Source organism: Lemur catta, chromosome 3 (genome assembly GCF_020740605.2).
Source record: "Lemur catta isolate mLemCat1 chromosome 3, mLemCat1.pri, whole genome shotgun sequence".
In the NCBI taxonomy this organism is placed as follows: Eukaryota; Metazoa; Chordata; class Mammalia; order Primates; family Lemuridae; genus Lemur; species Lemur catta.
The window spans coordinates 73,897,649-73,920,259 of record NC_059130.1 but is presented as its reverse complement, the minus strand read 5'-3'; the positions used below and the strand labels follow the sequence as shown (position 1 = coordinate 73,920,259).

The following is a 22,611-nucleotide window of genomic DNA, read 5'->3' as shown; positions in this document are numbered from 1 at the left end:
TCTTAATAGCAGTTGAATTTAGATGAGCTCTCTATGATTTTGCTTTACAATTTCCACTTTTCCATATTTTTGGATTTTCTTTGGAAAGTATGTTTTTGTGAGTACTTATAATTTAAAAATGAGTGTGCACTTTATCTAAACAAAGAAATCAAATGGATGGATCAAGTACCCTGGCCAGTCTGTTCTTTCAAGCTATTTTTCCCTGGTAGAACATGATGCTGATCACCTTAAATATGATGATATGTAAGACTTTTGAGCATAACATAGATACCAATATTAAGATATAGAATGCAACTTTTTGTCAATTTCCTTTTTTTTGGTAATCTGTACCATGGAAGAAAGTAATTTAAAAACAAAAGTGCTTAAAATGTATTCATACCTGAATGTTAATAATTTAATATTTTTTCTCTCTCAGATGATTGCATAGTGCTTAAATATAATTAAACAAATGAGGCAACAAAGCATAACCCCCAACATTACTCCACAGTTCGATTTTAAATAGATATTGTAAATATTTTTATGCTGTTTTTTAAAAAAAATACAGTCACTACTATATGTACTAGCTTTTATGTTACATAAGCTTTTAATATATAACAATCTCTGAAATGTTAGTTGGCTGAGAGGCCTCAGTTGATTAGACATAAGTTTTCTTGTTGTAAAATCAGAAATAATAGTAATTGCCTATATTAAATGGAAAGGTTAAAGTTTACAAGCTTGAAAATCTTTGAGCAGTTACATATATGCAAAGTAATTACTATGATTACTCTTAGAAAATAGTCCCTGATTTGAGAAAAAGTTTGGTTTGACAATTAGTAATTAAGCCTTACTACGTGAAACTGCCTTGACTCAGCAAAGCCATTTACAAATTAGATGTAGAGGACTTTGGTTTTTAAATATTAAACAAAATAATTGGAGCCGATAGGTACCTAAAGTGAACTTTTATAATAGGAATAAAGGCAGTTTAATAAGTCCACATTCATTTCCTATTTGATTGCTAAATACGTAAAAGAGTTTTTCAGTTACGGTCTGTCTGTCTCACAGAGGAAGTATGATTACTAAATATGTACTTTTTTTTTTTTTTAAGGAATTGCTTGCTCAACTCAGTGCTTTCTGTAAAACACTGCAAAATTGTGTGCATATCCAAGTTAAGACCAGGCTAAAGTTGAACAGAATTTGATTGCAGACCTGATGCTGGTTTTTTCAGTTTTGTCACCAAAACCGTATCTTGCTAGAATATGCTCAGGATTTTTTGAACAGTCCATGAAAGGTGACAGGGATGTTAATCTCCACTTCAGCCCGGGCAACTTCACTCAAGTCCTTGGCATTCAGAATCAGGAGATAAGCAGGCTTCTGTCCTGCCCCAGGGCTCACCACCACACTCAGAACTACACCTGTTAATCAGAAGTAAATAAGGCAGTACTGAATGCAGAAAAGTCCAGGCCATAGATTAAATGTCATTGAAATGATATAGGAGGTAGTACATTGGCAAATAAAGAAAACCATATGACTTGACTTCTTGTTCTGATTCTTCTACCACTTGGCTATGAAATCACCTGAAGAGATCTTTTAAAGTGTTCATGTCCCCTGGACTGTAAGCTCCAGGAAAGCAGTGACCATGCCTGTCTTGCTCATTACTGTGTCCCATATCCTACGACAATGACTAGAATATAGTAGGCGTTCATTAAATACTATTGAATGAATGGATCTGTGCTCTTATCTGTAACATAAAAATATAACGCCTACTCTAGCTACTGAAAAACTAATGATGTAACTATCAATGAAAAATGTGTATTAAAAGATTTTGAAAGTAGTAAGGTACATTATATCTATAATTTCCAAGATCTTTTGGGAAGCTGACTTCCTTCAAACACAATGACAACAAACTTTTTGCAGTTTTGACTGGATGGGCTGCATATGTAAAATTATTTAGTGTGAAATGGCTCCACAATTCTTTGTTTCATTTTTCTGTGGTTTCCCATATTTTAATTCCACAGGGTATAATCTATCTCCCTGTTCCAGCTAGGCATAGTTAGCTGAGACATGCTTTGTAACTGAGTTGCTGTATTATAGGCTGTGGCTCTGAATGCCTTTCTAGTCTCAGCTTACTAAAAGGACAAACCAAAACTAGAATCACAGAGCTTCTTATTCTCTTTGGTTTGCCAGAATAGTCAGTTTTGCTTCTTAGAACTGTTCTTTTTCTGAAATATGTCTTGGTCAGGATAGGCAAAAACCCAGAATCCATGATGTCATTTTTCCTCCTTTTCTCCCTCATCTAGAGTGGACATTGATGCTCCATGATGACACCAGATGGTGCTTTAGCATTTTTTTCCACTAGTAATCAATAAGACCTGGCCACAAGATGAAACTTCTTTTCAAATAAGTTTAAATTATTTTGTGCTGTCCTATTTGCAGTATTAAAAATCATTTCCGAACATGAAGGAATAATCAATCTAACTCCTCTCCTAATGAACAAGCACACAGAACTCCAGTAAAAAGAGATTGTTCAGACACATCCATTGCTTTCATTACCATCGTCTTCTTCCAAGGCATCTGGGTGAGAAACAAAGATGGGTTCTGATGGGTATGAATCAGGCTCTTGCCATACCCAAGTTTCTTTGGTTTTGACGTTCAGCTTACAGAGCTGCTTGTGAGAAAGAAAAATCAACCAATCAATCAATCAGTTAACATGCTTTGCTTATGCTTTGCTTGACTAGATATGACTCAAAGCTCTGTTCTAATATTAGTAAGATGGATTAATTACCCTGTCTGGAACAAAGTGATTCAAGCCAAGTCCGTATGCATATGTATAAGCTTTCCCACAATACTTCTGGTAATTGATTTGAGGAAACTCAAATGCTGCAAAACAGAACACATGCTCAGGAAAACTCTGTTAATCTCTTTGAACAGAACATGTATTCTCTCCTGTGTGAGATTTCCTCTAGATCATCTCACCTTGGCGAGGCCCTGAAAAGAGAACCTCGGGTTCCAGCCAGATGGTCTCATCACTGCACAGAATTGCAGTGGCAGTTGTGTTGGGGAGTGTGACTAAATTCTTGCCTGTGTCAGCCTAAGAAAGAAAATAACAGACACCTCGGTGAGCAGGAAAGAAATTTCAAGCAGCCGTAAATGCAGACTTCCTGAGTCTCCTCTGTCCTGCGTTCTTTCCTAGTCAACATTGCAGGAAGGGCTAGTGTAGGAAACTGTGGACGAGGGGGCCCCAGAACGTGACGGGGCAGGCTGTCTGCACCTGTGTCACTCACTGGCTGTGTGTCACCGGGACAGTCACATAACCTCTTACGCCCTCAATTTTCTCATCTGTAAAATGATACCACCCTCGAGGAAAGTTTAGGCCTTTGCGGAAGGGCCTCTGCAATAAATATATAAATAAATAAACAAATAAAATGAAATAAAAAATGTTTTTCTGCAGAGCGATAAAGATTTCAACTGCCTTGGGGATATAAGAGCATTTACCTCTTTTATAGTTAGGATATATTTTGATTTTGTTTGAAAAAAACCCATATGCTGTCAAAAAGAAAAGAAAACATATAAAAACCGCTGGACCAGATTTTTTCTACGATTTCTTGTCACGTACATGTGATGTTCCTGATTGTTTTGTGGAAACAATGGATACCATGAGCTATTTCTAAGCACATATCCATTTATTAATACTTTCATCAAATACTTGGTTGCATGTTTTGTTCTGGACTCTATTTTAGGCACTTGGGATATTTCAGAGAGTAAAGTCCCTGTCCTCCTGAGGCTTACATTCTAGTTTGAGGAGACAAACAACAAATATAATTAATGAATAAAGTGTATAATATTACCATAAATGTAGGGAGAAAAAAATAGACTAGGGGAAGGAGGATTAGAAGTGTGAAGGGTGGGTGGGTTGAAATTTTGTGGTCAGGGTGAGCATCTTTGAAAAGGTGGCATTGGAGACAAAACTCTTAGGAGATGAGACAGTTAGCAATGCAGATATCTGGGGAAGAGCATTTAAGCCCAGAGAACAAATTGTGCAAAGACCTGAGGCAGGAGGATGCTGAACGGGCTTGAGAAGCATCAGAGAGATGCCGTGTGGCTGCAGTGGACTGAGCCAGGGGAGAAGAGCAGGGTGGGGCCGAGAGGTGACAGGGCCAGATTGCGGAGAGAGAGCCTCAGGTCCTTGTGAGCATGTGCTCTTTCTCTGTGGGTGAGCCACTGGAAGACATGGGAGGGTTTTGAGCTGAGGAGTGACAGGCTGTGATTTATTTTTAAGGGATCCCTCTGGCTGCTGTGTTGAGACAACCCTTGCAAGAGTGGGATCAGGAAAACCAGTTCATCTTGCAGTAGTCTAGTCAAAAGAAAACAATGGTTCAGACGAGGCTGGTAGCAGCGCAGTCAGTGAGAAGTGTCAGATAGAGTCAAGAAGATTTCCTGATGCATAGCATATGGGGTGGGGAAGAGACATGAAAGTAAGAGAGGTCTCGAGCAGGACACCAAGGTGTTTGGCCTGAGCAATTAAAGGGTGGTGTCCCAACAAAGATGGGGTGGAGTAAATTTTCTGTTGGGGGAAGATGAGAAGTTCAGCTCTTGTCTTAGTAGGCCTGAGATGCCTACTGGATATCCAAATGCAGATGTGGAATTGGCAGTAGGATATAAGAATATCGAGTTTAGAGAAAGGTAAGAATGTAAATAGAGGCTGCTTTAAAGCATGAATCTTTAAAAAGATGTGAGTCTCCAGGCGTGGTGGCACACACCTGTAGTCCCAGCTACTCAGGAGGCTGGAGGGTCACCTGAGCCCAGGAGTTCAAGATCAGCCTGGGCAACATAGCAAGACCCATCTCTAAAATAAATAAATAGGAGTGAGTATACCAACAGAAGACAGGGGAATCAGGGACTGAGTTCTGGTACTCTCCAACAAGAGGAAGAATGAGGGGGTAGCTCGTTGGGGCAAAAGAAGTCAAGAGAAGAATTTTGTAAGAGTGTGATGTGTGTGATCCATTGAAAAGGGTAGAGAAATGATGATCTAGGAGAGATCTGGGGGAAAATTGCTAGAGTGATGTCCTTGAGTGGGTGAAGGAGGATGAAAGAGATTAACTCTGAATAGGAAGATGGATAATTCAGTATATGAGTACAGACGCTGGTGAGTGGGTAGATGTCGTGGCCAGAATCTCTGGTTCCTTTCTGATTTCTTTCATTTGTTTCCGAGAAATAGGAAGCCTAGTCATCAGCTGCATATGAGTGTGGAGGCAGGAAGTGGGAGGTGTTAAAAGTTTGAAGAGAGAAAGATGTGGAATATTTAACTAGCAAAGTGAGAGAGTAAGTGAAGTTGGGAAATGTAACAGTAAGGTTTGTGGTCATGCATTTAAAATCAGACCAATTACCATGATTGTGTGTTTTCAGCACTTCAATTCAGCCTCAGAGGTATTCTCATGGAGTGGGTAGAGAGTTGAATTTAACTAGGGTTGTGGGTTTGACAAGTGAGTTTGACAAAGTAAGAAAGAGGCAAGAAAAATGAGGGTCCATACAAGAGGGTGATTATAGTTATTGACCGTAAAATTTACAGTGAGGCAGGAAGGAAAGTAAGTCCTCAAGGGAGTGAGAGAGAGTGAGAAAAGAGTATGTTGGATGGATTGGAAGTTCCTGATGGGAATTGCAGCAGGGCAAGTGATATTGCAAGATAAAAGCTGAGATTATGGAAGGAGCATAGTCACAGGCTATGGCAAGGTCAAGGGTGTGATGGGAGAATGAGTGGCTGTGATAAACTAGAAGACAGGGTTGGTGGAAGAGGTCTAGGAACTGAGAGGCTAGGTTGTTAGAAGAATCACCATTGACGTATATATTGAAATCGCCAAGAACCAAGAGACAGGAGTAGAAATGGAAAGTATGTGACATTGAGCCAGGAGGGAGAGTAAGTGGTGGTTAGTAGGTGACAGCAATAATGAGGGGTGCATATATGTGTATGTACACATACCACTTGGCTATATGATTAGCTGAAATGAGATGAAAACGTGGGGTATTTTAAGGGTGGAGGGAGGGAACAACCGTCTCAGCAAGGAGAAGCAAGGACACCTACCCCAGCCACAGGCCCAGTTGTAAAGGGCTGTTCCCTTGTGCAGAGTAGAAACTGCTTCTGCTGGAAGTTGCTGCTATCAAGTTGCTGACTATCAAGACCAGTGTCCTTAGGAAAAAGCTGGATTTTGATTAAAGAAAGAAGGCAGAGGGAACTTCTGAATAGGGAGATTTTTCTGGTGGTAGACTAAGAATTATGAGTAAATAGTGCAGAATTTTCAGGATAGGGAAGGGATGGAAGGTAGGGAGTCAACTGAAGAGTGCCTTTTACAAGATTTTGTGAAATGGAGATTCAGGGCACTTCGTGGTGATATTGGAAAGAAGAGAGTGATAGAGCGACGTGTGTACATATAAATATTTATCCACGTGCATACAGTAAGTACAAATGTCCACGTTGAACATATTTTTACGTGGTTTTAAGTTGAATTGTTTTCCTCTGTTCTATCTTTTTAAAATGTTAAATTAGGTTTCTAGTATAAGAAATATATAACATTATCTTTATTTTCCTCAATATTCTGGGTTCTCCTTTAGACCTACTTTTTTTTTAACAGATGCATTTACCCTTTGACCCAGAAATCTCACTTCTGAGAATCTATCCTACTGATGCGTCTGCACATATATGAAATAACATACATATTAAGTTATTTCTTTTGGCATTATTTGTAATAGTTGAGGACTGGAAACGATTCTGTTGCCCAGCTGTGAGACATTGGTTGAATAACCTTGTGTATATTCACAAAAAGAATATAAAAGCAAGATTTTTAGTATATATTGTTAAATGAGAAAAACAAGGTACAAAACAGTGAATATAGAAACTTGCTTTTTGTGTAAGAGAATGAAAACTAACAATTATATATACATATATATTTGTATTTTTTATATTCACTGTACAAAACAGTGAATATAGAAAGTTACTTTTTGTGTAAGAGAATGAAAACTAATAATTATACATACATATATATTTGTATTTTTTATATTTTATATACAATACATATATCATATTTTTTATATAAACAAAAGGAAGATACTAATAAAAGTGAGACATAAGAAATGAGGGGGAATGGAGTGGAATAGATGGAGCTAGGGGTTGGAGTGAGACTTCCTAGTGTATACCTTTTTATATAGTTTTTATTTTTTAACCATTTAAATGTACTGCCTTTTCAAAAGTAATGACATATTTTAAAGATGCTACCATTATCTTAATCAGTAAACTGAAACCTTGGTCATATCTCTCCTCTTCTCAGCTCTTTCCATTCTTCTCTTGATCTGTTTATTCCCATTCCTTCCCCTAATTTATGACCTTTCTATTTTTCCTTTCCCTGCAAAACCTTTAAGAGCATAGACTCGGTAACTTCTCCCACATACTCAACAACTGCTCACATAGAGAGCCTTGAAAACTGATTTCTGTCTCCCTTACTCTACTGCCTTGGAGATCATCAAATCTAGTGTTGGGTTCTTAGTCTTCATCCTTTTCCACTTCTCTGTAGCAGTGGGCACCATATAACCCCCTCCTGCCCTAACCTATGTGGATTGTCCTCTCTCAGCAGGACTAGGACTCTCTGGTGGCTCTTTCTGTTTCTTTTTCTGGTTTCTCTTTTTTTCTACTACTTTCTGCTCGTGGACATTTCCTGAGCTACTGTGCTTGGCTATCTTTTCTTCTCTCTTGATATTCTCTGGCTATCAAATATTTTATTAAAAAATCAATTTTTAATGTTTCTTTTAGAAAACCTATTCTAAAGTATGATTTTTCTAGCTATCTACTTGTATATATTTGATCATCATTTCAATACCAATAGTTATCAGCTTTTTTTCTGTTTAAAAACCTTCACTGTCTCCCCATTCCCTGCCCAATAAAGTACAAGCCTTTTAGCCTGATTTTAAAGCCTTCCAAGACTATCAACTTACTTTTATAGATTTTTATCCCATTTACTCCACTAGTTTTGCCTATAATCCAACCAGTTGGATAACAGCCAATTCTCTCTATCTGCTCCCCACTTTTCTGTCTCTCCTTAAGCTGTTTTTCTCATCCTAAACTGTTCTGCTTCAATTTCATCTCCACCAACCAAAAGACTGCCCATTGCAAATAACTGTGTTCCATGTATGTCTCCAAACAAGTGTGACGATTCATCATCTGACTGTCAATTTACCCGTCCCTCACAGAGCTCTTCTTGTGCTGACATGTGTTCTCATTCCTGAATCACCTTTCTTCTCCCCACCGCACTAGGTAATAGGTTCCATGAGAACTAGAAGTGTATCCTTTCCACGTATCCACTGAAACAACGAGTGCAATGCCTATCGTAGTGGTTACTTAGTAACTATTGAAAGAAAGAGAAGGCGAGGATTGAGGTGACATTAGACATTGTTTGTCATGACAAAATTTCCCCATTCTATAATTGAGTCATCTTTCTTCAGGCAATGATGACCATACATTTAGAAAAATCCTTCCATTTTCTTTGCTTTGGAATGTGGATTTTTAAGTTAAGTGATCCTCTTTTATGCCATTAATTTAAAAATGATTGTGATTCTACCATTATCAGCAAAATAGGAGTTTACTGAAATCAACTGACTCATTCATTTACTAATGATTTTATGAGCTCTCAACTACGTGCAGAGATACACTTCCTAAGGGGAAAGCAAGAGTGTTTAAGGTACCCAGACTGATCTCTCCCCATGATCTCTCTTCTGAGCTCCAGATCCATGTCTACTAGCTGCCTATTGAACATTTTGTTGAGATGACCAGTGAGTACTTTCAACGCAACATGTATAAAATAAATCTTACTCTTTTTCCTGCAAACCAGCTCCTCTTACTTCTGTGCTTCCATTTCAGCAGATTGTACTATCACTCACTCAGCTGCTGAAGGCAGAAGCCTGGAAAGCATCCTCGCTCCTTCCTCTCCCTTACCTTTCATATATAATTAGTCACCAGCTCCTGCCGATTCTACTGCCTAATTATTTCTCAACTCTGTATCTTCTTTTATCTTTCAGTTGCCATTTTCTTTATTCAGGTACTTATTTTCTTTTATTTACCCTACTGCATTAATCCTCTAATAGGCTTCTAGCCTCTGGACTCCCTGCCTTCCAGTCTGTCCTCTGTGATGCTGCCAGAGTGACCTACAAAACAAATCTCATATACAACCCCACGCACTTAAAGCACTTCAGTGGCTCCCTATTGTTTATAAAATGCCCAAAGACTTACAGAGCCCCTTATGATATCATTCCAACCTATCTTTCCAGTTCCTCTGCCCAAACTCATCTCCCTATGCTCCTAATGAACCAGCTCCAATGACTACTTCACATTTCTAGATTAAATTTTGCTTTTAAAATTCCTCCTTGCCTTTGTAGAAGCTCTTTTGCCTATTTATAATGCCTAATCTCAACCTCGCCTTTTCTCATTCTTCATAGAGCTCACAAACTTGCTTAAGAGCAGTGATACCTGGTTCTAAATTGGGTTAATTTTCCATGACATCAGACCTAAGCCTTTGGTACAATGTTTTACATTCCATGTGGCTGCCTCAACCCCTTTTGTGCAACAAGGGAGCACATAGACATAAAAGAGAATGTATGCTCAGGTATCTACACGTGAAAGTAATATTTTCTTGATTTTGACTGGCATTTCCATCACACTACAAATTCTAGATGTCACTCTGCTTATTCTAAAAAGACAGTCAGGGAATACAGGGAAGAAAAAGTAGAAATAAAGAGATGACTGTCTAATGCTATTAATGATTCTTAACCTCTAGTGATATTTTTAGAAGATTATTAAAAACCAAAATAATGGGCTGATTTCTCCACAAGGGTACTTTTTCATGCTTCATCTCTCCAGAATTTTAAATTATTTAAGGTATTTATATTATTGACAAAGGATCCTAGGAATCAGTGGGCCTGCACTATTCACCAAGAAAGTATATTTTTAAGAGGATTTTGTAAATAAAAGAACAGCAGATTTAGAATCACAAAAACCGACTGTGCTGTAGTTGCTTTCGTGAAGTCACATCACTCTTCTGAGCTTCAGTTTCCTCACTTGTAAAATGAGGGGAGTTTAATTAGTTTATTTTTAAAGTTCCTTCCAGCTCTGGAACTACAGGACTTTATGTATAAACATGAAGCCGAGAACAATTCCTCAGAGAGATGAAACGTTCTGGTTAGATCTGAAATCTGTGTAGAAGGAGGTTACCTTGTCAATATTCAGAGGAAGCACATATCTCCTAACTTCAGGTTGGGGAGCCTTTCTGGCATTTTTTTTCACTTCTTCCCAGTTCTCACGTAAATTGGCTAAATATAAGTAATTATAAACAAATTCAAATCTGCAAAAATAAGAAGTCAAACATGAGCACAGACAATTACAAGTAATTTTAGAGAGATGATTCATGCCTTTTAAAAGCATAAGTGCCTGCTTGTTTTTTATTTCACAACCCAGAAACTGCTAATGACCCAGGTGTATCAGAGCCCTTTCCTCCTGCCCACACTGGGTGACAAAAAAAAAAAAAAAAGAAACCCACCTCATGGATATGTTTAAATAACCACAGCCTTAAGATACTTTCTGTATTGCTCCTCTGTCACCATTCTGTTCATGACTTTAGGGGCTATTGTTTTCTTAGAGACTTGGCTAGTCTGAAAAAAAGCACACCTCCTTCTCCCAATCCTAGAGTGGGTGCGGTTCAAGCCTCCTCAAAGATTTTGTCAAGTTTAAGCTCATTCCTGAGGTCCTTTTATTTCCAGGTCTGATTCATCGCTTCTGATTGGTTTTTAATCCTTAACTATGGTTTGGATGTTCAGATTACCTAAACTCCCTATTGCTTTTTCAATTATAGTTTTTGACTCTCACGAACCTCTTGCATTTTTAGATGTCATTCAGATTAAACATTGAGAGCACCCTCTCTGTAAAAGCCTCCTAATTTCCAAGAACAACAGGAAATGTACCATTTGTCCAGTGTCCTTTCTTACCCTTTCCAGCAACAGAGATCCACAATCAGAAATCCATTGTCTTCATAGGTGTTGATGTGATGGAAGAGATTGAAAGGAGAAGTCCTGTATTTATTATTGAGGTACTTTCTTCTCTTTTTGTCAGCAATATGGAGCCAGACCTTGAAAAGTGAGTAAAATATTTTGGTGCATTTAAAAAGGAAAAAAGTGTACATTATGAAACACATCTTTTTTTTCAGAATCACAAGCTTGACAAATAAATACGAGACTTACCCCCATGGTTTCATTGGACTCAAAACAATCCATGTAGTTGGCTCCCCAAAGACTCCATGAAGAAAGGAATTTGAACAGGTTAATTTTGACTGGTGTCTCCACAAAAACGATATAGTTGGGAGTTAGACCAAAACTGTTCAGAAACACAAATGAGCTTGTGAATGGAAGAGCTGATTCTTAAGCTGCAAAGAAATATGTATACACAAGGTATGCTTAGTTACATGAATCAACAGTGCCTACATGAAATTAATTATGTTTAAGTTTAGTTTTCTGCAAAAAAAAAGATGTTGTGATCAGGATTGGTATCAAAGGTAGGCAAAGCAGATCTTTAAACTTGAGTTTTCCTGAAGATTTATAGCAGGCCTTCAAGTTACCTATGGACGTAAGACGGCTTGAATCGGTCACTGCAGGGGAATTGTACAACGATCTCTGACTTGGTTATTGGATCTTCCTTGTCTGAAATAAAGTGGTTTTAAAAGGCTTTGAAACAGCCTCTTATTTTTTTTTTAATACAAAACATTTAGAATATCTTATACAGGCAAAGAAATACATTTTCAGATCTTGATTTTTTTTTCAGAGTTTATTTTCATTTTCTCAGTCATTTTCATTTCTTAGTGAAATTTCATGTGAAGCTGCAATCACTTGGGAAAATCCAAATGGCAGCAGATTTGGAAAAGTGTGTTCAGATAGGGTTGTGGAAGGCAGGAGAGTCATATCTTGAAACTGGAGGTGGGTTTTAAGTCAGGGGAGTAAGGCAAAACTTTAGTATGGTCAAAATGCCTTTTGCAGTATCTTAAGATGCCTAAAATGTATAGCATAGATGGGTTTTTTGCCAATAAAAGTGTACAGTAATTCTCATGCACATTAAAATTTAATTTATTTACTACTAAGTCAATGGTCTTCAAACCTTAATGTGCATCAGAATCATAATTCTGAAAATACTGATTGCAGGCTCCTCCACCAGAATTTTTTATTCAGTTTCCTGGGGTGGGGCTCAAGATTTGTATTTCTAACAGTTTTCCAGGTGATGCTGTTGGTCCAGGGACTACACTTTGAGAATTGTACTAAGCAATACTAAATAAAAATCCATACAAATTCAAATAATTCTATCATTAAGATGGTTATCAATGAACCTGGCAATGAAAGGAAGATAAATAGAGAGTTCTAAAGTACTCTCTCCTTTTCTTTAATTCTTTTTCTATAGTATTAATGAGTTAATAGATTTGTTTATAGCTTTGGGAATTAAATACAAAATATTGAATACACTCTCATATATATGTATGTATGCTATTATGCATACACATATGTTTATTTAATTTGATTTTGCTTGGCACATGAGTAAGTGTTCAATAATGTTTGCTGGATTTGAATCTAAGTTGTACATGATCAAATCCACATATACACAACATCTGAAACATCGTAGAATAGAACTTGGCTACTTACTTTCTGTATTTTCAAGTTGTCATCTCTTGCTGTAGGCAAGAGATGGGCATTGGTCTGCTGGTAAGGTAGGAGTGAGCGCAATTGTACTAAAGCCTGAGAGTAATTTAACTCTGCACATAATGCTATCTTGATATTCTGATCTGGCATTCTGTATTTTCGGTAACTTTCTCACAATATAGATACTTGTTTTCAGAAGCAGAAAGGTTGGTAAACTTACCTGCTTGCAGTGGAGGGATCTTTACAATATTGTAGGCAAGTGAAAAATTTTTCCCAAAGCAATTACCAATGTTGTAAACGGTTCCATCGTTTTCGATGTGGGGGTGAGCGGTGGCTCCATTGACTGAGACATAGTTGCAAAGATCAACCTATGGAAGGAAAGTGAATATCACACCGATGTTTAGAGAAAGAAGAGTACAGTACACCTTTGTCCATAGGTCTGACCTCACCACTATCCCTTGCACTTTCACCCTAAGTATACGTTCTCTTTCTATCCATCTCTCTAGATCTTACACTCTTTCACCTTCAGTTCCCACCTGTAGTGCAGAACTTTTCTGGGACACCCATGCTGACTCCCCACGTGTCTAAAATCTGGAGTCTCTGTGACTGACTGTGTTCTTCCTTTGATGTATACCACATGCTGCTCAGGTTACTTTTCTTTTTAAACATGCAGGTTGACCTCAGACAATGATAAATTTGAATCCTGGGACTTCTTTATACTTCTCTCACTGTATTGGATTGAATTGTATAAAATTGCTTGCATTCAATAATTTTTAATTTACAAAAATGGCAATTTTGTATGGTACAGCCTAAATACAAAACCCAGTGTCTTGTAGAGAGTACAAGTGCCAGTATGAGTTTCTAACTGAAAGGGACCTCAGGATTCATCTAGTATAGAAAGTCTTAACCTAAATAAACTTCAGGAGAACCAGGTATCTCTTGCAATTAAATATAAGGATCCAACATTTTAATTTAATTTGGAGCCTCATAAGAAATTCAGCTCCACAATTCTAGCATAAACCTCTCAGTTTACAGAAGGAGACATTGAGGTCTCAGAGAGGTCAAGTGTCTTGTTCAGGAGTATAGAGGCACATGTTGACAAATCAATGCCAGATTTCTACCTGGAACCTATCCAATAAAAATTTATTGGAAGAATAATTAATGGTGTATGTATTTAACTAAGCAAAATTACTTTTATTATACTAGGAAAATATTTTTAAAGCATGGGTCTTTTTAGCACCCTTATTTAAATAATAGGCAAGACATTCATTCACACATTCATTCACTCTTTCAGCAAGTAGTCTTTGAGCTTCTGGTATATGACAGGCACTGTGCCCGGGTCTAGGAAAAGAGAAGGTCTTTGTTTTCAAGAACTTCAGTCTAGACCTGTACTGTCCAATATGGTAGCCACTAGTTTTCAGAAAAAACTTCAAATGCAGTTCCTCAGTCACCTTAGCCATATTTCAAGTACTCAATAGCACTGGAACAATGCAAATGTAGAATATTTACATCATTGCAGAAAGTTCTCTTGGACAGCACTATGTTAGACCAATGAGCTGGTATAAAGTGTAGTGAGTACAAAACAGTATCTGTAGATAAAGACCATCAAACTCAGACTGGGGGGTTAGGTGGGTGTCCCCTCTCTAATGCTCGAGAGGTGATTAGAAGTTAGCCAGGTGGAGCAGGATGACAGTGTGTTCCAGGGGGTGAGAATCTCAATGTGAAGACATAGAATTGTGAAACAGCACATGCTGTTTGGGGATCACTACTTGTTCAGCATAGCTGCAGGGAAGGGCATGCACAGAGAAGGGGAAGTAAGAATGGGCCAGCTGCAAAGGCCTTTGCTTGGACTTTATTTTGGAGACTATGGGTTCCCTACATGGAGTAACATATTTATATTTGTATTTTAGAAAAAGTGTTCCTGCCGCACTAAGGAAATTGTATTTAAGGCAATCAGGCTGGAGGCAAAGGCTCTGGGTTGGGACGTTATTTCAATAATAGTAAACAAAATAAAATCTCAATTTTTTAAAACCACAATTTTACATGAAGTCAGGGTATGGTATTATTCACAATGGAACTTGACCTCTAATAAAGTCTGTTCTGGAGGCATACTATAGCTTCTAGATATTCAATTAAAGTACCCTGCAATTGCAATACAGATTCCCTATAAGAGTCCAGTGAATGATTGAGAAACTCAGCTTCAGTTTTTCTCTAAATGATCTACATACACACTTGTACAGGGTTTTACACACACACACGTCAAAAACAAGTAAGAGCTGGGGAAAGTATATGTTTAGACTTAGTAAATAGTCTGTGGAGAATTATAGATCAGCTTGTGATAATGAAACTATTTTTCTTTCCATTCCTACTAGTACTGCATTTATAGTTCTGGTCTTGCATTCTACCTACTGAGCTAGCTATACCTTATCTCTTTTGCCCTCCCATACAGCTCACACATGGCTTTCCACTTAAATATCCTAAAGTACAGCTGTGCTTATACTACTTCTTTGAGCAAAAACTTTCAGTAGCTTCCCATTAGCTAAATGACTTATTCCAAATGTTTAGCCCATTATTCAATCTTTTAATATCACCCTATCCTGTGTCTCTTGACATTGATGACTGGTTCTCAGCTGGGAGTGTGATTGCCCCCTAGGCGGAGATTTGGAAATGTCAGGGACATTTCAGGTTTGTACAATGATTGAAGACTTAGTGGATGAGGCCAGGGATGCCAAACGTCTGCAATGTATGGGACAGTCCCTGCAGTGATGAGTCCCTCCTGCCCAATGCCACTAGTACTTCCACTGAGAAATACTGCAACTCTGTCTGAAAGACATCATTCTCTAGTTTGCATGAACATATACTCTATTGTCTCACCTCTATGCCTTTGATCATGTTACCCTCTTCACCTAGAATGTCCTTTCTCCAAATTCACTGAAGTCATACCTCTCCTTTAACCTCCAGCTCAAATGCAAGCCATCTGAACCTTCCTGGATCCACCCCACCTTGCATCCCAACTACCGCCAGAAGTAATTTCTTTCTTATCTGTGCTTTCTTAGGTTTTCCTTCTCTTAAAAGACTCATCACATTTTGTGTCTTATAATAGTTTGTACTTGTTTGACTTCCCCATCTAGATATTAAGCTGCCTGAAGATAAGCATAATGCCTTGCAAATAGATATGTATTAATGAATATTGATTGAAAACGAGGATTTATTTTAAGTAATGCTGCATTGAGGTTGCCTAAGTTCTCAGTGAAATTGTCACTTTCTAATATTGCTAATATTTTGTCCTATGCTAGTTCATTTAACATATATCTTTATTTCTAATAAGCATCTATAAGAAGGGGCAAAAGGTGCAATGTATTTACCTAGAACCATGAATATCATGGTTTTCAATATCAATAGCTGCATTTTTTTGAGCACCCAATATGTACCAGGTCTATGCTACCCTATAAATGCCATGAAATCAGGGATCACGTTATCTTGCTCATTGATCTACCCCTTGCATCTAGTATAAATTCTGGTACATGGAAAGCACTCAATAAATATTTGTATCATGAATGAATATTTTAGGCATTTTATATGGTTTTCCTCCAATCCATATAAGTTTTTAAAATTTCACAGATGAAGAAACAAAATTTGCCCTAGGTCGCACAGCTAGTAGTTGGTGAAAAAGCAAGGATTTGAAACTTAATCTGGCTCTCATGTTCCTTCCACCAAATTGCACAGCTGATTTAATTCTGAGTTCCGATTTCTAAATTCCTGAGTGACATCACCTGAGCACTGTGTCCCACCTGCTTAATTGTCTCCAAGGTCTCTGGATTAATCTTTGTAATGAAGTTGGTCTCTGTGCAGGCGTAGTAATCTTCACCCACTGGGTAGACATTAACAAGGGCATTGTCGGTAACCTCCACTCCTCGAAAGTAAGAAAAAAACCTACAGAAGCAAATGAATTTTTCAGTCCAATAACTTTCAAGCCATGAGAGAAAAAGGGCTAATGCAAAATATCTTGAATAACATGCAGTTTGGTTTCAGTAACCTGGAAAATATATTCTTGCAGGGATCCGGGAAAGCACAGGTGCCAAATTCTGTCATGACGATCCTTTTCTCAGTCATTGCCCGAACGTAAGCATCGGTGCGGATGAACCTGAAGGACATCAAGATACAGGAAAGGGTCACAGAAGGGGGCAGTCAGTGCAGGCCATGTGGAGCTTAGAATGGTCATTCTCTGTGTCCTCTTCAAGTCAGAATCACAAATTCACAACACGAAGAATAAAGATTATTGTCAGCTCATTTTGTTGGGGAAACCAAAAGAGAAAGAGACAATGTTCCGTGAGCTTAAATTTATATCTGCTAAACCTCATAGATGAGGAGGTTGAGGTCCAAAGAAGTTAAGTGACTGGCATATCTGGCCAAGCTGGATTCAAACCCAAGTTGGCCCACCCTGGACCACGTGAACTTTCCCTGTTACACTATGCAGCCCTGTGGGTAGTTCACACAGGACCTCCCCCTGTAGCCTATAACCTATCAAGCTACACTTACTGGGAAAATACAGAACATGGTATGCTGAATTGTATTCCTCTCAATCTCTCTCTGTCCCTCTTGTGTTTTTCTTCAATTTTTAGAATTTATTTTGCTGCTTTAAAAAGTAGGTGTTCTTGAATTCAATCCCTTGCCCAGGCAGATCTGCTGAACCATATCCCAGACCACATGACATACATTGCCCAGGATTTCTCATTAGACAGCTAATTAAAATCTGATTTCATACTTTTATGGAAAGGAAAAAGTACCCAGGTCTTTAGAAGGCATATGAAGGCTTTATCTGAGCTCCAAACTATGAAGTCAGAGCTACATTGCTGCTTGACATGATCTGTTTCTCTTCTGTTACAGCCCAAGTTAACCTGTTCAAGTCCCCTTTATGCTTCCTTTGGATGTCTTTTCACAATGTCTGAAATATGTGGGGATCAACAAAGCCACTTACAGGCCTGAATATTAAAACAGAAGACAAAGTATTCATTGTGATGTTAAGGGAGCTTCCTGGAGTGATGGTTTAGGTCTTCAAGCCTTTAGCAATAATCTCTTGTTTTTAGAAAACTTCTCTTTCTGGTATCATTACGAAATACTTGGTCCTTCCCTACTTTGTGGCACCTCCCTCTCCTTCCTTGTGGCCTTTCTGATTCTAAAAAGAGGAAAGAAGTCCAGATAGCCAATGGTTTAATACTAATAATAATGATCACAATAACTGTTATTATTATTGAGTACTTCCTATGTGCTAGACACTGTGTTCTCATTTAATCCTTGTGATGAACCTATGAAATATTATTTCTCCCATTTTACAGATTATAAAGAATCAGGCCACCCACCTAGGCAAGTAGTGTCTGTTGAATACAAGGATAAAGACAGGCCTGAGGGACCCCAAAGCTCTAGTTCTTGGCTTCTCCTTTATCCCATGGTAGCGTTCCCAGGTGTCCATGCAGACACACTGGGCCAGGTGGATTCTGAGGTGGAAGTGGATATATAGGTCCCCTCCCGGGTTCAGGAGGTTCAAAAGCACATAGGAAGAGGAGCTGAGCTAGGTCTCACTCCTGGGATGGGGAGTTTGGCTTCGTGCCCCTTTACCTTCTGTGGTATGTGACGTGACCTTCTTTAAAGTCAAACTTGTGCAGGAGGGCTTGCCCATCAAACAGGTGATAAAATGGTTCGGATCCAACTTCAAAGAGTCCTGGCCCACATCGAAGGAGACTGCCGGTGAGCCAGAGGGGGATCCGGCCTGTGGTGGAGGGGAGACAGAACACTGCTTCTTACCCCTGCCCTCGGGCAGGGCTCCTCTCTGGTAAGGTGAATTTTATTAGCAGCCCAATGGAGCAGCCTCTTCTTTCTACAGCTGGCAGTGATTTTCATTCCCAGCTCTCACGCTGGACAGCACTTAGCAAATGTCCACTGACTTGACTCTCCTTTCACTAGGAGACCACGTGGTGGGAAATGTGGATGCCCCAGAGTTGAGATAAGGGTTGGAAGAGGAGTGAGGGAAAAGCATCTTGAAGGGAATGGGATTCTCCACCTAATAGATTTCCTCAGGTACCATTTGCCTTTTGCCATCTCAGTTTTAAGAAGATTTTCAAATTGCTTGATATATTTTGGCACTTGATAAAGATATTTTTAAAAGATGTGTCTATAGAGGAAATTATTTAAATTACACAACGGGAATACAGGCTTTTTGACATCTAGAGCTGTATTCCTCTGAGGGTGTGCACTACTGCCTGGACGGAAGGCAACCTGCTATAGCAGAAAGGACACAGGGCTGGGTGTCAGGGACTTGAATTTTGGTTTAGGGTTTGCCACATGCCATCTTTGGGTCTCAGTTCCCTCATCTGCAAATTGAAGGGTATCCCAGATAGTCCGTAAGGCCTTCAGGTTTAACCAATTAGGTTTGTGCCCTAGTATCCTTTGAAAAGTGTGGTGCTTGGCTGTGTTTGCTTAATCCTTGCAAGTAATTTTTTTTAAGCAAATGGATTATTTTCTATTTATTAATAATGATGGTGACAGTAATAATAACTACCATCTACTGATCACTTTGAGTGTTGCATATTGGATGAGTCATTCTATGTACATTACCTCATTTAATCTTCACAACATCTCCATGAGGTAAATTTTGGGTTTTGGTATGTAAGGGAATTGAGGCTTAGAAAGTGTAAAAAACTTAGAAGATTCACAGACAGTGAAATGATAGAGCTGCGATTAGCGTCTACATCTATCTTCCTGACTCCAGAACCAACATTCTTCCAATGTAGCGGGCATGAGACCCACCACCCTTCAATGTACTATTCACAGGTGCTTGTTACGGGCCCCTTGTTTATTCAGACACTGGTGGGACAGACACTTATAGGACATTTACTATGTGCCAGGCACTGACGGTTTGAAGATGACCAAGGTGTAGTCTCCATCCTCGAGGAATCCCAGTTAGGGAGGATTTTTCTACATTAGAGAAGTGAAGTAATGAGAGGAAACCACCTGATCGCCCTCGCTGTGGCCCACACGGGGAGCCGGTAAAGAAGCCAAAGAAGACAGATCAGCAGGGCAGCGGGTGGCTCGAGATGAGCCAGACCGACCTGTAACGTGAGCCTTGAGCGGCGAGGACAGCTCCTCCACGGTTTCGAACAGTTTCTTGTAACCACCAGCAGGATGCTCGACTCTGAAAGGGTGGAATAATGAGGAAGAGGCCTGTGTTTGTGCTCTAGGAAGCCCGCAGAGACAGAGGCAGAGCTCCAGGGGAGAAGGCGCTCCCTGGCTCCACGCAGGGTCGCTGCTGCCAGCCCAGCCCCTGCGTGCGGAGAGGGACACGGGCCCGCGGCGCAGCGGGCCCAGCTCACGCTTCTTTGATGCCGGGGGAAATGCCCTGTTTATTAATGTCAGTGGTCACAGTGGACTTGGGCTTACCCTCTGCCGTTTTCACTTATTTCTGAAGACAAATGACTAATCCTGCTGCTATCACTTCGCTTCCTGAACTTGGATCCTAGACAGGCTCCTTCCCACAGCATCTCCGGGCCCTGTCAACTCTCTGGGCTCACTGCTTTTGCCTCCTGGAGAGACTCATTCCTCTCCCTCCTGCGGGGCTCGAGTCAGGTCCCTCATCCTGCGTTATTCACTCCTATTATACCGTCATTTCTCCTCATCATCTCATTTCTCTACCAATCCCCAGGAGCTACAGTCCTTTTTAAAAATAGACCAGGAGATTCAGGTTCTATATTGTTGTTGATTTCTTACCTCCTCTCTTTGGCTCCATTTTATAACTTCTTAGTGTGGAATCTCTGACCAGACTCCAGATTATAATAATTGCCTTTTATTAAGCATTTATTATGTGCTATACACCATAAAAAGAACTTTGCTAGGTGTTTGCTCATTTAAATCTCACAATAGCATAATGGGGTAAGTCCTACTGTCATAGCCATTCTAGGTATGGGAAACCTAGACTCAGAAAAGTTAGGTAACCCGCCCAAAGTCAGCAAGGAAATGACTAGACAAGAAATGGAACCCAGGTCTACCTGAGATCCTCACTGCTGTTTCTCAGCCCCAATTTAATCACACAGACCCCATCATAATGTATATCTGAATTCTAGATATTTACTTCAATACACATATAGGAAAAAAATTCCCCACCAAAATCGAAGGGTCTTCCCTAAACAGGTCATCAGTCAATGGCTTCTTTTCAGAAGCTCTTGAAATGGCACATTCATTGTGAACCCACTGAGGCATTTCTAAAAAATCCCCCAGAGATACTTACTGGCTAGACATTTTCCTTCAGTGCAGGATCCGAGAGTTCTGGCACCAACTGCAGAATGAAGAAGGAAGTCCTCGGCCAGGGGCCTTTATATGCCTTCTAAATCCCCCCAAAAGGAGTTATGGCTTTGGGAACCCTTCCTCACCCCCTTCAGCTGAGGGAGGGGGAACAGAAGTGGCTTTCAGTGCTCACATCCTTCTGATGCTTGAGCATTATTTGGACTTGCTGTTTCCATAACAGTTTTTTGGCTGTTTTCCAGAGACCTCAATACTTCCCAAGGAGAATGAGAAGCAGATTAGAAAGAAAGGAGCCCTGTGGGAGTGACCAGCAGCAGGCCTGAGCCGATGCAAGTCACCCCATTGGAACCTGACACCATTCTCTGGCACCCACCTCTACCTCCTCTACCATTGCCTCTGCACCTTCATCCTTACCCTCATTCATTTATTCACTCACTTATTAACGAAAAATCTACTATATACCATCCATGGACCAGAGAGAGATGGTTATGGTCCCTGCCTTCACAGCTCTTATAACTTTGCAAGAGTAACAAGGAATTAACAAATTATTCAATAAAATTTGATTAGTGCTAAGATTGGAGAAGCATGGAGTGTTATGGAAGCACATTGTAGCATGTCTAACCCTTTCTGGCCACCTTATCGGTACCATTCAGTGTCCAAATTCTTCCAAGCAGGTTGAGGCATTAGCTATGTCCTTTTGATTTGTTAGTGTATCCTTGTCACTAATGCTTGCCTACTCTCCACCTCACCCTCCTGTCCATTGGTATGTGTTCAGCACTCAGAGAGTTATAGCACTAATTCAGTCATATTTTCACATTCTTTTATTAAGCCCTACTTGCTTGCTAGCACAACATGGTACTGCCTAAAGGAGTCCCTGGAAAACAGACCAGATATGTACCATAGCAGCTAACAATTTTAACATTTTTTAAGAAACTCAGTAACAATTTTAAATTTAATGAGTGGTTATGACTACTTACCCTAGAGCTCTTCTTCAACAAGATGGTTTAACAGCTAATCTGAGAACTCCCCACGATAGACAACAGGAACTTACTTTCCTACAGTAGGGGCACAGGCATGTGACTGGGATTCCAGCCATCAGAGGAAGGGGTAGAAATCTCAGTGGTAACACCTAGTGCCCAGCATCAGCGGTGTATCTCCCAACCCAAGGCAGCCGTAGTGAACCATTCTACAGTGGAGACTGAAGCATTATTACTGGCTAGGTAGCCTCTAAACTCCTCAGTAGTACAGGATAATATGGTATCACCCAGGAAGAACATCTATATTGGTATTAGGAAGTCCCAGGCAAAACAGGAAGTATCTAAGCTAAGATACGAAGAACGTATAACATTTAGCCAGTCAAAGGGCAGGTAGAAGAGTGTTCAGGCACAGCCTGTAGAATTTATAAAAGTCTGGAGGTGAACATAGTGTGGGGAAATAGCAACAGATGAAACTGGACTGGAGATAATCATAGGCCAGGTTTTGTATAACCTTGTACTGTGTAAGGAAATCCAGCCTCATATCACGAGAAAAGGGTAAGCATTGAAATGCTTTATTCAGAAGTGATATGATCTGATCTGCATTTCATTAAGACCAATTTGATTACATTGTGGATAAAATACTGGAAAGGGAGAT

General features: G+C 39.5%; 1 protein-coding gene and 1 long non-coding RNA gene across 2 annotated transcripts in view; one reads left to right on the top strand and one right to left on the bottom strand.

Annotated features, from left to right (window-relative positions):
* Positions 1–232: 232 nt before the first annotated feature.
* On the bottom strand, positions 233–21,177 carry RPE65 (retinoid isomerohydrolase RPE65). The gene is made up of 15 exons (XM_045547772.1): positions 21,108–21,177; positions 20,966–21,013; positions 19,794–19,876; positions 18,304–18,454; positions 16,724–16,831; positions 16,479–16,620; positions 12,908–13,055; positions 11,622–11,703; positions 11,248–11,380; positions 10,996–11,135; positions 10,226–10,355; positions 2,953–3,067; positions 2,762–2,856; positions 2,530–2,641; positions 233–1,391 (listed from the first exon to the last, which is right to left on the bottom strand). The coding sequence occupies exons 2-15, from the start codon at positions 20,974–20,976 to the stop codon at positions 1,240–1,242; spliced, it is 1,602 nt and encodes a 533-aa protein (XP_045403728.1). The 5' UTR covers positions 20,977–21,013; positions 21,108–21,177; the 3' UTR covers positions 233–1,239.
* LOC123635530 overlaps positions 5,958–22,611 on the top strand; it is a 47,722-nt gene continuing 31,068 nt past the window's right edge. The window contains exon 1 of the long non-coding RNA XR_006734142.1: positions 5,958–6,426. This is a non-coding gene — a long non-coding RNA (uncharacterized LOC123635530). The remainder of the gene's footprint in view (positions 6,427–22,611) is intronic.